Genomic DNA, 12,588 nt, shown 5'->3' with positions numbered 1-12,588 from the left:
ACTACACTATGAACAATGTATAAAAACGTGACAGGAAACATTTCACTGAAAAACCTTAGTGACTACACAGGAAGTGCTTGAAAGTACATTGTTCAATGTCGATGTGTTGGTTGTTTTTCAATCCAATTTTTCAATCATACGATTGCCTTTCCTGTTTACTCTGTTGATTGAAAGTGCAACTTATTTGCTAATGAATGGAAGAAGCTAGCTAAATTAAGACATACAGAGAAATAATCGAGTTTTGCAAGGCAGTAGAGCATGAACCCCAGCGTGGAGCACATACATTATGCAGAACACTGACTTGCACTTTGTTGTTCTATCTTACAGGGAGGAGTATTTGTTCTGCACACTAAGGATGGAATGAATAAACAGCCAGTGATACCTGCAGGTTGGAGGGGTCCTTGTAGTTCTCATCAGAGGCTATTTGCAACTTCTCCTGGATCCACTTCTCCAACTCATCGGCATCGCGGCGGAAGAACTGGAAGCGGTAAGAGTCTTCCAGCTTCTGACGCCGCATAATGGACAGGTCCTTAAAGCGCCTGTAGCGGTCCAGGACCTGCTGCCGGCGCTCCTGGATGTCCTCAGCAGTCTCCAAAACTTTAACTCCTGCAGTTTCCATTTTCTCCTAAAAACACAACACATATTCTTTAAAATGTGTTGATTAATTAGAAAAATGCCTGTTCTTTGAAAATGAAATGTATGTAATGGAATCATTCCTCTCATGGAAACAAAGTCAGTGTGTAGCGACGCGTAGAGTATCTACCTAAAGCATTTTCTTCCTATGGATTCAGTTAAAATTCAGAGTCATTCAATTCTTACATTTGTTTGAGTGCGGAAAAATCTGGAATGGAAAAATAACCTAAATAGTGGATAAATATTGAATCCCTTTTTTTTGTAATTACATTTTTTTGACTTGTCAAAATCGAGGTGCATTCCAACTTTGACCCACGTACTGTTAAAAACAAAATTTGTGTGATGTTGGGATGGATGTGATGTTGGGAACACAGAGTGCAGGTTGGATTACAAGGTTTATAGTGTGTGTAAAGCACTTAATGTGCGGTTCCAATCTTACTTTGTACACTGCCACTTTCTTATTACATGTATTATCATTCACAGCAGAAATGCCATAGTAAAGTCTGATAAGAACTATAGCTGCCCTGTTCCCACGAGACTTTTCTCTGAACAAGAAGGAATTATCATGTTTCAATTTTGTGAGATCTTGTGACACCCCTATAAATTAGCTTTCACTTGTGCTACTTGCTAAATTTTTGCTTTGTTTGCTAAATCTTTACATTACTTGTTTTTTTAAACCATCTTGTTTTGTATCTTGCTTACTGTTTGAATTATCTGCACTTTAGTAAAAAATATATATGCACTTTAGTAAATAAATAAATACAAATAAAATAAAAATTCTGCCTGCTTAAAAATTCTAACTTTGCAGTGCAGTGGAAAGGCAAACCAAACAACGTCAACCAGGAATTATTTTACCCAGAAAATAAATACCTGGAAATAAATGTTAGTGGAAAAGGGCTTATATGTTTACCGTCGTCATTAAAGAACAGTCGCCTTGGTTGGAATCACAGAGCACTTTTCCACACACCCAAAGCTCTTTACACTGAACCCATTACACCCCGCCCCACATTTATCATCACATTTCAACCAAGCAAGTTCAGCACATTCCACCAACAACTGACCTTTAACATCTGACTGGCTTTGCAAATTGGAAGACAAAAGCAAGGCGGAAGAATGGATGAATGAGGATGGTGGAACTAGTGTGGTCAGCAGGCTGATCAAAAAAAAAAAAAAAAAAAAGACTACAAAGCCTTCACATTCCTTTGGGTCAAACATGTTTTATTTCAGTACTACGGATGCACAGTATTTTTTTTATTGACATGTATAATTTTTTAATTTTGATTTAAGTGTAGTTTGTGCCCCCGGGGAGGTAAGATTGACTGATTTGATTTGATTGACAAACTGTACCCGTAGATTTGTCCTTACCAAATATCATGACATCACTACATTAAAAAAATAGCAGCGCAAGTACAAGTCGTGGCTCGGAGTGGTTTGCTGGCCGACGGGGGTTTTTTTTATTAATTATTTTTTAATTATTATTGGTCTGATCTGAGTAATTTGTGAATGTTATCGGATTTATCCTCTATTAAATGCAAATAAGGCTATGTCCACACTAACACAGATATTTTCAAAAACATGTTCATTTTGTCCAATGAGAAGCCAAGAAAATCAACAACTGACTTAGCTGCACATTATATATAATGCATCTGTTCATCAATACATTGATATATTACATGTACCAAATCAGCCCGTGTGATGAGGCACGCATGTGTTTACCGCTACAAGAAATGAAACCAACACTTCTAAGTCAATAACTTCATGTTCTGTTGTTAAATAAGGTTTGAAAACATGAGATAATGTCGCTCATTACTTATGACACAATCCAAAAAGCTCCGTTTTACCCGTCCACACACCAACACTGACGCCAATGAACGTTATTGAAAATTTCAGTCCACAGAAAGAGAACAGAGCTGTTTTTCCTGACAGTAACCACGCCCCCTATTCACTACTGCTGCTCACATGAAATTCACTCAATGAAAAACACAAACTGAATGCAATCTAAACCAACCTGTCACATGTGTTCCTTGCACAAAAATCTCAAACACTGTGGGATACCATTGAACCATGATAAAATAAAGTGCTTCTGAAAAGGGCGTCCAACATGTCCAAAAATGGAAAAGTAACCTAAATACTAGAGATGTCCCAATCCCAGCATCAGGCCAATTTATTTTTTTTTTTTTTGTGGTACTTTTTTCTCTTTGAACCCATCGACTTATACAGTGATGCGGCTAATTTATGGTCGCATTTTGGTCACATGACACCTTGTGTGCTTTGGAGCAGTGATTTTGCGCTTCATGTGCGTGCCCTCATCATGGCAAACGCGTGGCAGCGCATGTGATGCGGCTTTCAGGTAGAAGGCGATCCATCTATTGCTTGGGTCTGCCGGTGGATCTTGGCAGTGTGGGCCGATACCAGGTAGTCCACTATCGCTGCCGGGTTTCAGGGGGCTGGACTGCTATGTGCTGGGGAGGACAGCACAGGCTCGAGGGCCTATTTACCTCAGGGCAGGGGTGACGCTGGGAGCGACAACGAAAGACGGAGAGAGACTGGCGGGGTGTGTGGTGAGAAAATTGTAGGGCTGTTCGGTTCCGACATTGAAGCAGATGACTTTGGTGGTTTTAGTTTTAGGAAGGAGGAGGGTGAAGACAGCAATGACAACAACTTTTCTGGTAGGCTACTGTTTAACCAACCATGTTACACTCACTGTTTGGAAAAAAAGCATTTATTTAATTAAAAGTTTTCAAAAATCTTTCGGTGTAACATCTTTCTATATACTAAATATCCCATGTTACGACATGGACACCTGCAGCTTATAGACCAGGGGTATCAAACTCATTTTCACTGAGGGCCACATCGCAGTTACGACTGCCCTCAGAGGGCCACTTGTAACTGTCAGTATATATGAATAGAAATATGAATATAACCTCATGATATTATTACACAATTGCCCAAGCATTTGATTATTATATTTGTACTAACAAATTGATGGATAACTTGCTTTGAAATTAGAAGTGAAGTGAGAATGTCATGGTGACAAGCAGACATTCAAGTATTTATTTTTGAAAAATGCGTGGAATATCTTGCTGCATGATTAGACAATACTGACGTTTAGAAGAACTGCATGCAGTAACATTTTCCTGTCAAAATGACAGATCAAATACATTTAGAAGGACAAAAGTGAAGTGCCTTATTGACATGCATTATTCCTGAGGTTTCACGGACCACATAAAATGATGTGGCGGGCAACATCTGGCCGCCGAGCCTTGTGTTTGACACCTGTGTTATAGACAGATGCGACCTATATACTGTATGTACAAATCTTTTTTTCCTCTTTAAATTTCGTGGGTGTACAGGTATATGTGCTCAACAGTCTGGAAACGACGGTACATTAGCAAAAATATAAGGAACTTTATCAACTAAACATGTTTAAGGCCTTGTTTCTTTTTACACGTTTGTGCATTGAAACATCTCCCAACAATCACCTGACTCACCCAGTCACAAAGCTGTTGTGAATAAACTTTCATTGGCTGAGCCATGTCATGTGAGAGGTATGTATAAAGAACTAATGTATACATACAAGTCAAAATATAGAACTAGAAATGCTGGTTGAATGAGAAGCTTTCAACAAAGTAATAAAATACTGTAACTGGCGTGGGTCTGTATAAAAAGCTGCCAGGGCCTGCACTTGCACCGCGGTCTGCCTGTTGAGGCCACTTTGAACAATTTCAGATACGCATACCCTAAAAAGCCACCGCCTGTCAGGCTGATGTAGCTGATAATGCTTACGCGAGCAGCAATTCAGCGTTATCTAAAGCCTTGCATGCATGTGAAGCAGCCTGCGTGATGTCTAGTGGGTCATTCTAACAGTCTGACAGGCATGCTACTGCTGGTCACTGTTGGGATGCCAACTATTGGCCTTTGGAGGGTGTCTCTGTTAAAATGAAGTTACCAAATACAACTAATAATCACTGAAAATAATGATCAATTAAAAGAAAAAAATCATTACCTCATAACCTGAAACAGGCTCTCATTATCAATCTCATAAGCTTGCACTTAACATGGAATGATGATTAATAGCTACATTACAAGCAATAACCACAATTACTAAATGCACTGGTTAGTGAAAAGTAAAGGTCTTTTTCACAGCACAGGTTGGTATTAACAGAAATAAAACAGCATGAAATGAAATGAAAGATTACACTGCATGCACAATTATTAATAAACATGCACCACCCGGGGCCGCACGGTGGTCTAGTGGTTAGCATGTTGGCCACACAGTCACAGTCAGGAGATCGGGAAGACCTGGGTTCGAATCTCCGTTGGGAATTTCTGTGTGGAGTTTGCATGTTCTGAGTACCCGGTTTCCTCCCACATTCCAAAAACATTAATGGGTGACTCTAAATTGTCCATAGGTATGAATGTGATATGAATGTGAGTGTGAATGATTGTTTGTCTATATGTGCCCTGCCATTGGCTGGCGACCAGTCCAGGGTGTACCCCGCCTGTCGCCCGGAGTCAGCTGGGATAGGCTCCAGCATACCCCCGCGACCCTAATGAGGAGAAGCGGCATAGAAAATGGATGGATGGATGGATGCACCGCCCGGCGTCAATTTCCTCAATTTTGGGGGATCGGCAATCGGCCCAATCCTTACAGTCCATCTGAAGCCAATCTTATCCACAGATGTTATCTACCTGAAAGTCAGCCACTGTCCCCTTTTCCTCTGTAGATTACCATTTTAACAACCTCAAATTATACTGTTGCATATACTGTGCACTTGATTTTTTAGTTAGAGGCTCAAAACAGGTCTGCAGTATAACTCTGCTGTGTGTTTTATTTGTTTTTAAAATGTAAACAATAAAAGACTAACGGAACTGATATTTAGTAGTTAGTAGTGTAGTACTGCTAGTTTAGCACAAATTTAGTAGTTTGGACGGCAATCTTCTAAACGTTTCATTTAATTTTTGTTCAATGTTTTCAGCAAAATAACACTGGAACATGTAAGGCGCATGTTTGTCAGTTATTACACAAAATTGGTATAGGCCAAAATCAGAATGGGCAGGTCAGGTTTTTTAAAGACTGGTGATTGGTCAGAAAATTGTCATCAGTGCACTCCTATTTATTAGGAAGTTGCATGTTGCACGTTTGACGATTAATTGTGCTTTTTAACTCCTGCAGCACCCTCACTCAATCCAAAATGTTAATAAATCTTTACACAGAAAGCAGTGCAGCAGAGTCAGCATGGGCCAGCAAAGGAGGGCAGTGACTGATGGCAGACTGTAACACTGGTTCGTGCACCACAGCCCGTGACGACTCCAGCAACCAAGGATTGACCTCAATGGATGCCTAATAACGCTATCATTTTCCATTACTGCGTTGTTGTCTGTTGCCTTTCAAAAATGTGCTGCATTTTGGGAAGTTACCTTGTGACTGAGAAAGACTATTCTCATATCCACCCCATACCACAACCAATAAAATACTGCTTGATACATTACTATAGATCAGGGGTCACCAACGTGGTGCCCGCGGGCACCAGGTAGCCCCCTACGACCACATGAGGTGCCCGCAAGCCTGCTTTTCATTGAGGTTTTCAGTCAATAATGAAAGAACAGTAGAAAGAAATGCATTCTGAAATACAAAATGTGAGTTGTGGACACCAGCATTTTGTTCATGTTCTGGTAAAACAAGCATATTCGCTTTGTTTGGGTTTAAAATAAGCTCTGAAAATAAATGTTACAAAATTAGTAGCTCTTGGCCATTTTCATTTTGTAAAAGTAGCTCTCACAAGGAAAAACGTTGGTGACCCCTGGTATAGATCATAGCAATCCCCTAATTAAAAAGCAACTATGCCCCCAAAAAGATGTGAGCAGGATCAGTGATGGCATCAGACCGATCTGAGTGAATGCTGAGCAGCTTTCCACTGTTACGATCGGCCGATAATTTGCACAACTACACAGTTGCTATAATCTCGTAGTGTCCAATTTAGCTATCTAATCAATGCCATCTTAAACAAGCCGTTGGACGCAGCTTCTGATACTCTGACAAACACAAACATGTCTGCAGTGCACAACTTCTTTGGAGTGAACGAGACAGATAAAAAAGTACAATCCATTTGCCATTGACGATTCTATTTCAATTCATAAGGTTCTAACTAGCTTAAAGGGATAGTTCGGATATGAAGTTGTATGACATCCCCATCAGCAGTGTATGGCAGCAAGTGACTTAGCCCCCACTTGGTCTCCTAAGTCCATTTCTGGTCGGATTTCGGTTTTGAAGAATGTAGTTCCACTTAATTGCTTGGGACATTTAAGTAAAGAGTTTGGCTCCTCAAAACAATATGCGTTCAAAAGAGTTATACGTTTGCGTCACAAAAACGCCTTGTCAAAAAAAATCAGACCTCAAAACGCTCGGCGTTATATTTGTCTCCCGCTGTATCCCTGCGCATTGTCGCCTGGTCATTCATGTGTATGGTATAAGGACACTCACATCTTCTTCCGCTGTGGAACACATACGTACAGAAGATGGCCACGGCCGCTCTGTCGCGGAAGAAGAGTGGTATTACGAGTGTGTTCATCCCATACACATGAATGCACAGATGACAGTGCGCAGGGATACGTCAAGCGTTTTGTGAGGTCTGATTTTTTTGAGAAGACATTTTTGTGATGCAAATGTATTACTCTTTTGAACGCACATTGTTTTGAGAAGCCCAACACTTTACTTTAATGTCCCAAGCAACTAAGCGGAACTGTGTTCTTCATCTGTGTTCTTCTCCTAAGTGCAGTTCCGACCAGAACTGCACTTAGGAGACCAAGTGGGGGTAAGTCCCTGTTAATGGACTACACTGCTGATGGGGATGTCATACAACTTCTTGTCAAAAAATCTGAACTATCCCTTTAATCATGATTCAACTAGATTTGCTCTTAAATAATGAAAATAGCTCATCAACTGTCTACAAATGTTCTTCATATTTCCTCTTCGCCATAAACAACTGGTTATGTCAGCAAACTTGCAAATTAGACAGCTTAAACGTGAACTGTAAACAAAACAAGTCTCAAGTTTCAAAAGTGCGTTTTTGAATGAGAAAGGATTTCCAAGTGAAAGCAGTGTTTCCCACAGGACACCCATTTATTTGTAGCGGTGGGTTGCATAACTGGCCATGACGCACGGGCATCTAATTAGCTAATAAAAATAAGTTACACATATAAAAACAAATCTGTGTTATAATTATTTAGGGCAGTCATTTCGAGTTTCTAATTGATGCAAAAAAAACACTGTCGTTTTTTGAGAAAGCCTGCCTCAGTACCACAGACGTCAAAAGGCAACTGCATTTCGGAGGCTTCTTCCCCACTGTCGGCTGTGTTTATACGTCACTAACTGCTTTTATTTCATGAAATTGGCAAAATAAAACAACCGAGTATGTGTTTGATGCATTCTCGAATTCCAATGATGCGATGTTTGTAAACAAGAATGAAAAAACCATCACCTGTGAATCGTACTCTTGCAGCCTGCAGCGCCCCATGTGTGCATCGTAGTGTCCTGCTCTAATGTCTCGGGTAGTTCCCCCCTCCCCCGTTCACCTGTCTGCTGTGTGGAACTTATATGCCATTTCTGAGTGTGATGTAAAGTTTGCATCCTGCAACATATAGCTAAAAAAAAACATATTGCGGGGCTAGCACGTTAAATAGCTTTCATTTAATACGGCATTTGAAGAACAAACACTTGACGCAGCACAGTGAGTTTCAGAGGCACGGTGCAGCATGAGGCAATCGGCAGCTACCATCGTCAACACTCGCCCGTATGTGTGCCAGAAGGCTATGCAAATAACCCCAAAACTATTTGAAGTAAGAAGGTGGAAGACACCAGGTTCCGTCGACTGCTCTCTCACTTGGCACGCACCGATGTGCTACCTGATGTCATGAAGAGATCATCAGACAATGTACTCTCACATGGAAAGTCTCCTTAAAGAAGGCGTCTCATCCTTTGTAAGTTTCAAGAGTGATATACGATCTCTTGGAAAAGTAAGTAAAATATACTTTTATCTAAATAAAGGGGATTTTATTGTTCCTTTTTTCAGATCATGTAGCCAATAGCATCCAGGAATTCCGGGCCCCATGAAAAAAAACCATCATGTTGGCACCACCTTTTCATTTTTTTTAATAATTACCTATTTTCATGGAATTGTCCTAACTTCCCCCACATACGACGCCCCGAGTCAAAAGCACTTATCATAAATAAATGGAAAAATTTACAGATAATCCATGTGATCCGTATCGGACGATCTCACTCATGGACAATCGGTATCGGAATTGGCAGCATAAAATACTAGTTATTAATCCAACGTTTTATCTTTTTCTCAATAGATTATGCCTTTTTGCTTTATTTTCTTCATTTTTTTTTTTTATTTATTTCTACAATATGCCACAAGCCCATTAAAAAAAACAAGTCATGGTCTGCAAATGGCCCGCGGGCTGCACTTTGGACACCCCTGGTTTACGTATTTTACTGGGAAGACAGGGAGCTAACAAGCGACTTAAGAAGCTCTTTCTTCTTAGTACAGAATGTCAAATACAACTTTGTTTGAGTTGTTCTTACCTCCAGGTGTGCACAAACTACACTTAAATTTACAATTAAAAAAATAATACATATCAAGAGATAAATGGATATATGGTGATAAAATGTTATCAGTTATTCGTATCAGTCTTGAGAAGCAGGATATTTTCTGTATACTATATGAAGTCATTTTATTTAACAATTTGATTTATTGGGCCCTGAGATTGGCTGTCGACCAGTCCAGGGTGTACCCTGCCTCTCGCCCCAAGTAAGCTGGGATAGGCTCCAGCATACCCCCGTGACTCTAGTGAGGATAAGCGGCATTGAAAATGGATAGATGGATAGAATTTTATTTATTGGAGAATTATCTGCCAAAACTTTGTATTTTAATGTTTCATTAAAAAAAACATGACAGCTGTTTACACAAAATCTAAGCACTTTTGTTCCTTTTCTGAGGTACATACCGAACCGCCATGATGGCATACCGTTCCATCCCTAATTCCATGCTGACATGTTAGGTGGTAAAATGAAAAGTGTAATGAAATGTACTTGATGCTTGGCATTGTGACAGAAGACTGTAGCGCCCCTAATGGTCGGATCCTAGAAAGGCCCCTGTTGGCCAAATAACGGTCAAGGAATGACGCCCTTATTTTGGTTTGTACTTCATTAACGACACTTTGTTTTTGAAACGATACTGCTGAACCTTTCCAGCCGAAAAACGAGTTCATGTAGACTTTTAAAAATAAATAAATAAATAAAAAGCTTGCCAAATGCAGCAATGCAAGGACACTGGGCGGATCCCGATCCGAAATGGCCGACATGATAATGCAGAATACCTTCCAACATTCCATCCGTCGATGACGTTTTCATCACACAGTATCTACAGTGCCAGCTATTTATTAAATGCGCTCAATAACTTGCTCACTGAACGGCGCTTGCTTCCCTAAATATTTAAAATAATGAATACAATATTTTCATTCATTGTAAATAATGCTGAGTAACACACTAATACAATACAGACACAATATACATATACATATACATATATATAAATGCATAGTTGCATACACATATATATATATATATACACACGATGATGTGACTAAATCAAATGGAGAAGCCCGTGAAACAGCTGCTAGCTGCAGTTAGCCACCAAGCTAGCGCTGAATAGACATTGCAAATAAATGAAATGTTCATGGTAATACAAATGTGACTTAGTGTACAAAAGTCTCGATTCCTACCTCTTACTGTGTTGCAAAGCGTGGAGGAAGAAGGAATGGCGTTGTCTTAGTCGAGCAGGTCGTCGAAGAATAAACCAGCCTGTTTGCCTCGTCCACTGTTACGTCACTGCTGCAGCACCTATATGGACCGGAAGTTGCACTGCAGTCATGACGTCATACAGCAAACTACAGCTTTTATGTTATATCAAAACACCTCTGTATACTTAAGATACAAGTACAGTTTTGTATAAAACATGCCTTTGTACTTACAGTTCAACTTTATATTAAACATGTCTTTATACTTACAAATACAAGTGCAGTTGTATGTTGTATAAAAACACGTCTTAAGTTATCAATGCATTCTTAAAGCTTACACAATAGTATGTACACTACATCACATAGATCGTATTTTCACTAAGCCAGTGAGGCAATAACTCTCAGTAGGCTATTAGAAATTAATATTTATTCAGCTTCTCTAAGCTTGTTTTTATTGCCCATGCACATTTTCATCCATCCATCTTCTATGCCGCTTATCCTCACTACGGTCGCGGGTATGCTGGAGCCTATCCCAGACTTTGGGCAAGAGGCGGGGTACACCATGGACTGGTCGCCAGTCAGTCGCAGGGCACATATAGACAAACAATCATTCACACTCACATTCATACCTATGGACAATTTAGAGTCACCAATTAACCTAACATGCATGTTTTTGGAATGTGGGAGGAAACCGGAGGACCCGGAGAAAAGCCACGCACGCACGCACGGGGGAGAATATGCAGACTCCACACAGAGATGCCCAACGGAGATTCGAACCCAAATCTTCCTGATCTCCTGACTGTGTGCCCGCGGCACATTTTAAACGAGAAAATTAAGAGCAGAAGTTGGAAAAAAAAGAGCAAAAAAGTGTAATGTAACACGAAAAAGTTCCAATGTTAATTGTAATAATACTACTAATAATACTACACTTGTCCATGAATATTACATGCAGGCTGTTTTTCTTCAAATACAGTATAATTCCATTCTTAGCACATGTACATGAGTTGGTTTTAACCTGTTTGCAAAATATTAAATATTCAGATGACCCCTGAATCCTTTGATTTTTTTGAAATTATTTTTTTATAGAAAAGGTTTGCAGGCAGGGGCCTGCAAACCGTCTGCGTCCGGCCCACCGGGCGTTTCCAAATGATTATTTTTTAAACCTTTAGCATTAAAACTGTAGCTGGCAACATGACTTGCAGTGCTACTGTGGCACGCTTGCATCACACAGGAAATAGTCAGATGCAATGTGTAGCTTGTACAAAAAAGCGATCCAGCACACAATGTAACCTACCTCCTTCACCATGTGGGCATGCAAATAAACATGCCAAAATTACACCCATATATTCCCACCGCAAGGCATGCCGGGTAGCTTGTGGCACTCTCTCTCCCAACATGTGGCCGTGTTTGTCGAATTTTTGGAAAACATGTTGAGGAGGTCATCAGGAAAGTAAACAAGGAGTGACGTGCGCATACTCCTGGGATCCAATGTTTTTTCCTTCGCCACGAGAATACCCAGCATTCCCCGCGGGCACTTGTTGATAACTTGTTGATACAAGTTATGTTTAGCGCTTAGTTGTTGTTTATCACCCATGCAGTAGCAGTAGTTGATTTGTGTGATACATTAACTTGCTGTGGATGTGTTGTGCTATTTCGTTGCCCCGTGAGTACGGTAAGTATGTCGTTCTGCTTGATGACCAGCTACTGTATATAGAGACGGCCCGATTTGTCAAGCCACTGTGGCTCACGAGTCAAAAAGTTTGCCCACCCCTGCCCTAAAGTATGTACATTATACAAAGCAAGTTCCATTTAATTAATAATTAAGCAATAAATGACAAAAACAAACAAAGTTATGAATTAAATACATTATTAATTAACCTGTAAGTATTAATTTACTAATTAAATACATATTAAATAAATGTGCCCAAAAAAATGTTTTTAAACATTGATAATTATTTAAAAAACATGTAATAAATAAAAATATCTGATAATAGGAATACATGTATATTACAATTAATACATTTATTAAAAAGTAGACAATATGTATTTACTGTATACATTATACTGTATAATTATATGAAAATTATACCTTTTTTTTTAGTGTAATGTATGAATTTTTGCCTATATGTCCCCACTTTAGGGACACGGGGG

At 39.7% G+C, this 12,588-nt stretch overlaps 1 protein-coding gene across 4 annotated transcripts in view; it reads right to left on the bottom strand.

Moving 5' to 3' along the window:
• Positions 1 to 10,546, bottom strand: part of sptan1 (spectrin alpha, non-erythrocytic 1) — a 57,387-nt gene extending 46,841 nt beyond the window's left edge. For all 4 annotated transcript variants that reach the window (XM_054758142.1, XM_054758143.1, XM_054758144.1 and 1 more), the window contains exons 1-2: positions 10,423 to 10,546; positions 383 to 625 (exon numbers count right to left, since the gene is read on the bottom strand). In XM_054758142.1, the coding sequence (XP_054614117.1) occupies positions 383 to 619 (237 nt within the window). In that variant the 5' untranslated portion in view covers positions 620 to 625; positions 10,423 to 10,546. The remainder of the gene's footprint in view (positions 1 to 382; positions 626 to 10,422) is intronic.
• Between the last annotated feature and the right edge of the window lie 2,042 nt (positions 10,547 to 12,588).

This window comes from Dunckerocampus dactyliophorus, chromosome 17, assembly GCF_027744805.1.
Source record: "Dunckerocampus dactyliophorus isolate RoL2022-P2 chromosome 17, RoL_Ddac_1.1, whole genome shotgun sequence".
NCBI classification, from domain to species: Eukaryota; Metazoa; Chordata; class Actinopteri; order Syngnathiformes; family Syngnathidae; genus Dunckerocampus; species Dunckerocampus dactyliophorus.
The sequence above is the reverse complement of the archived record's forward strand: the minus strand, read 5'-3'. Positions and strand labels throughout refer to the sequence as shown.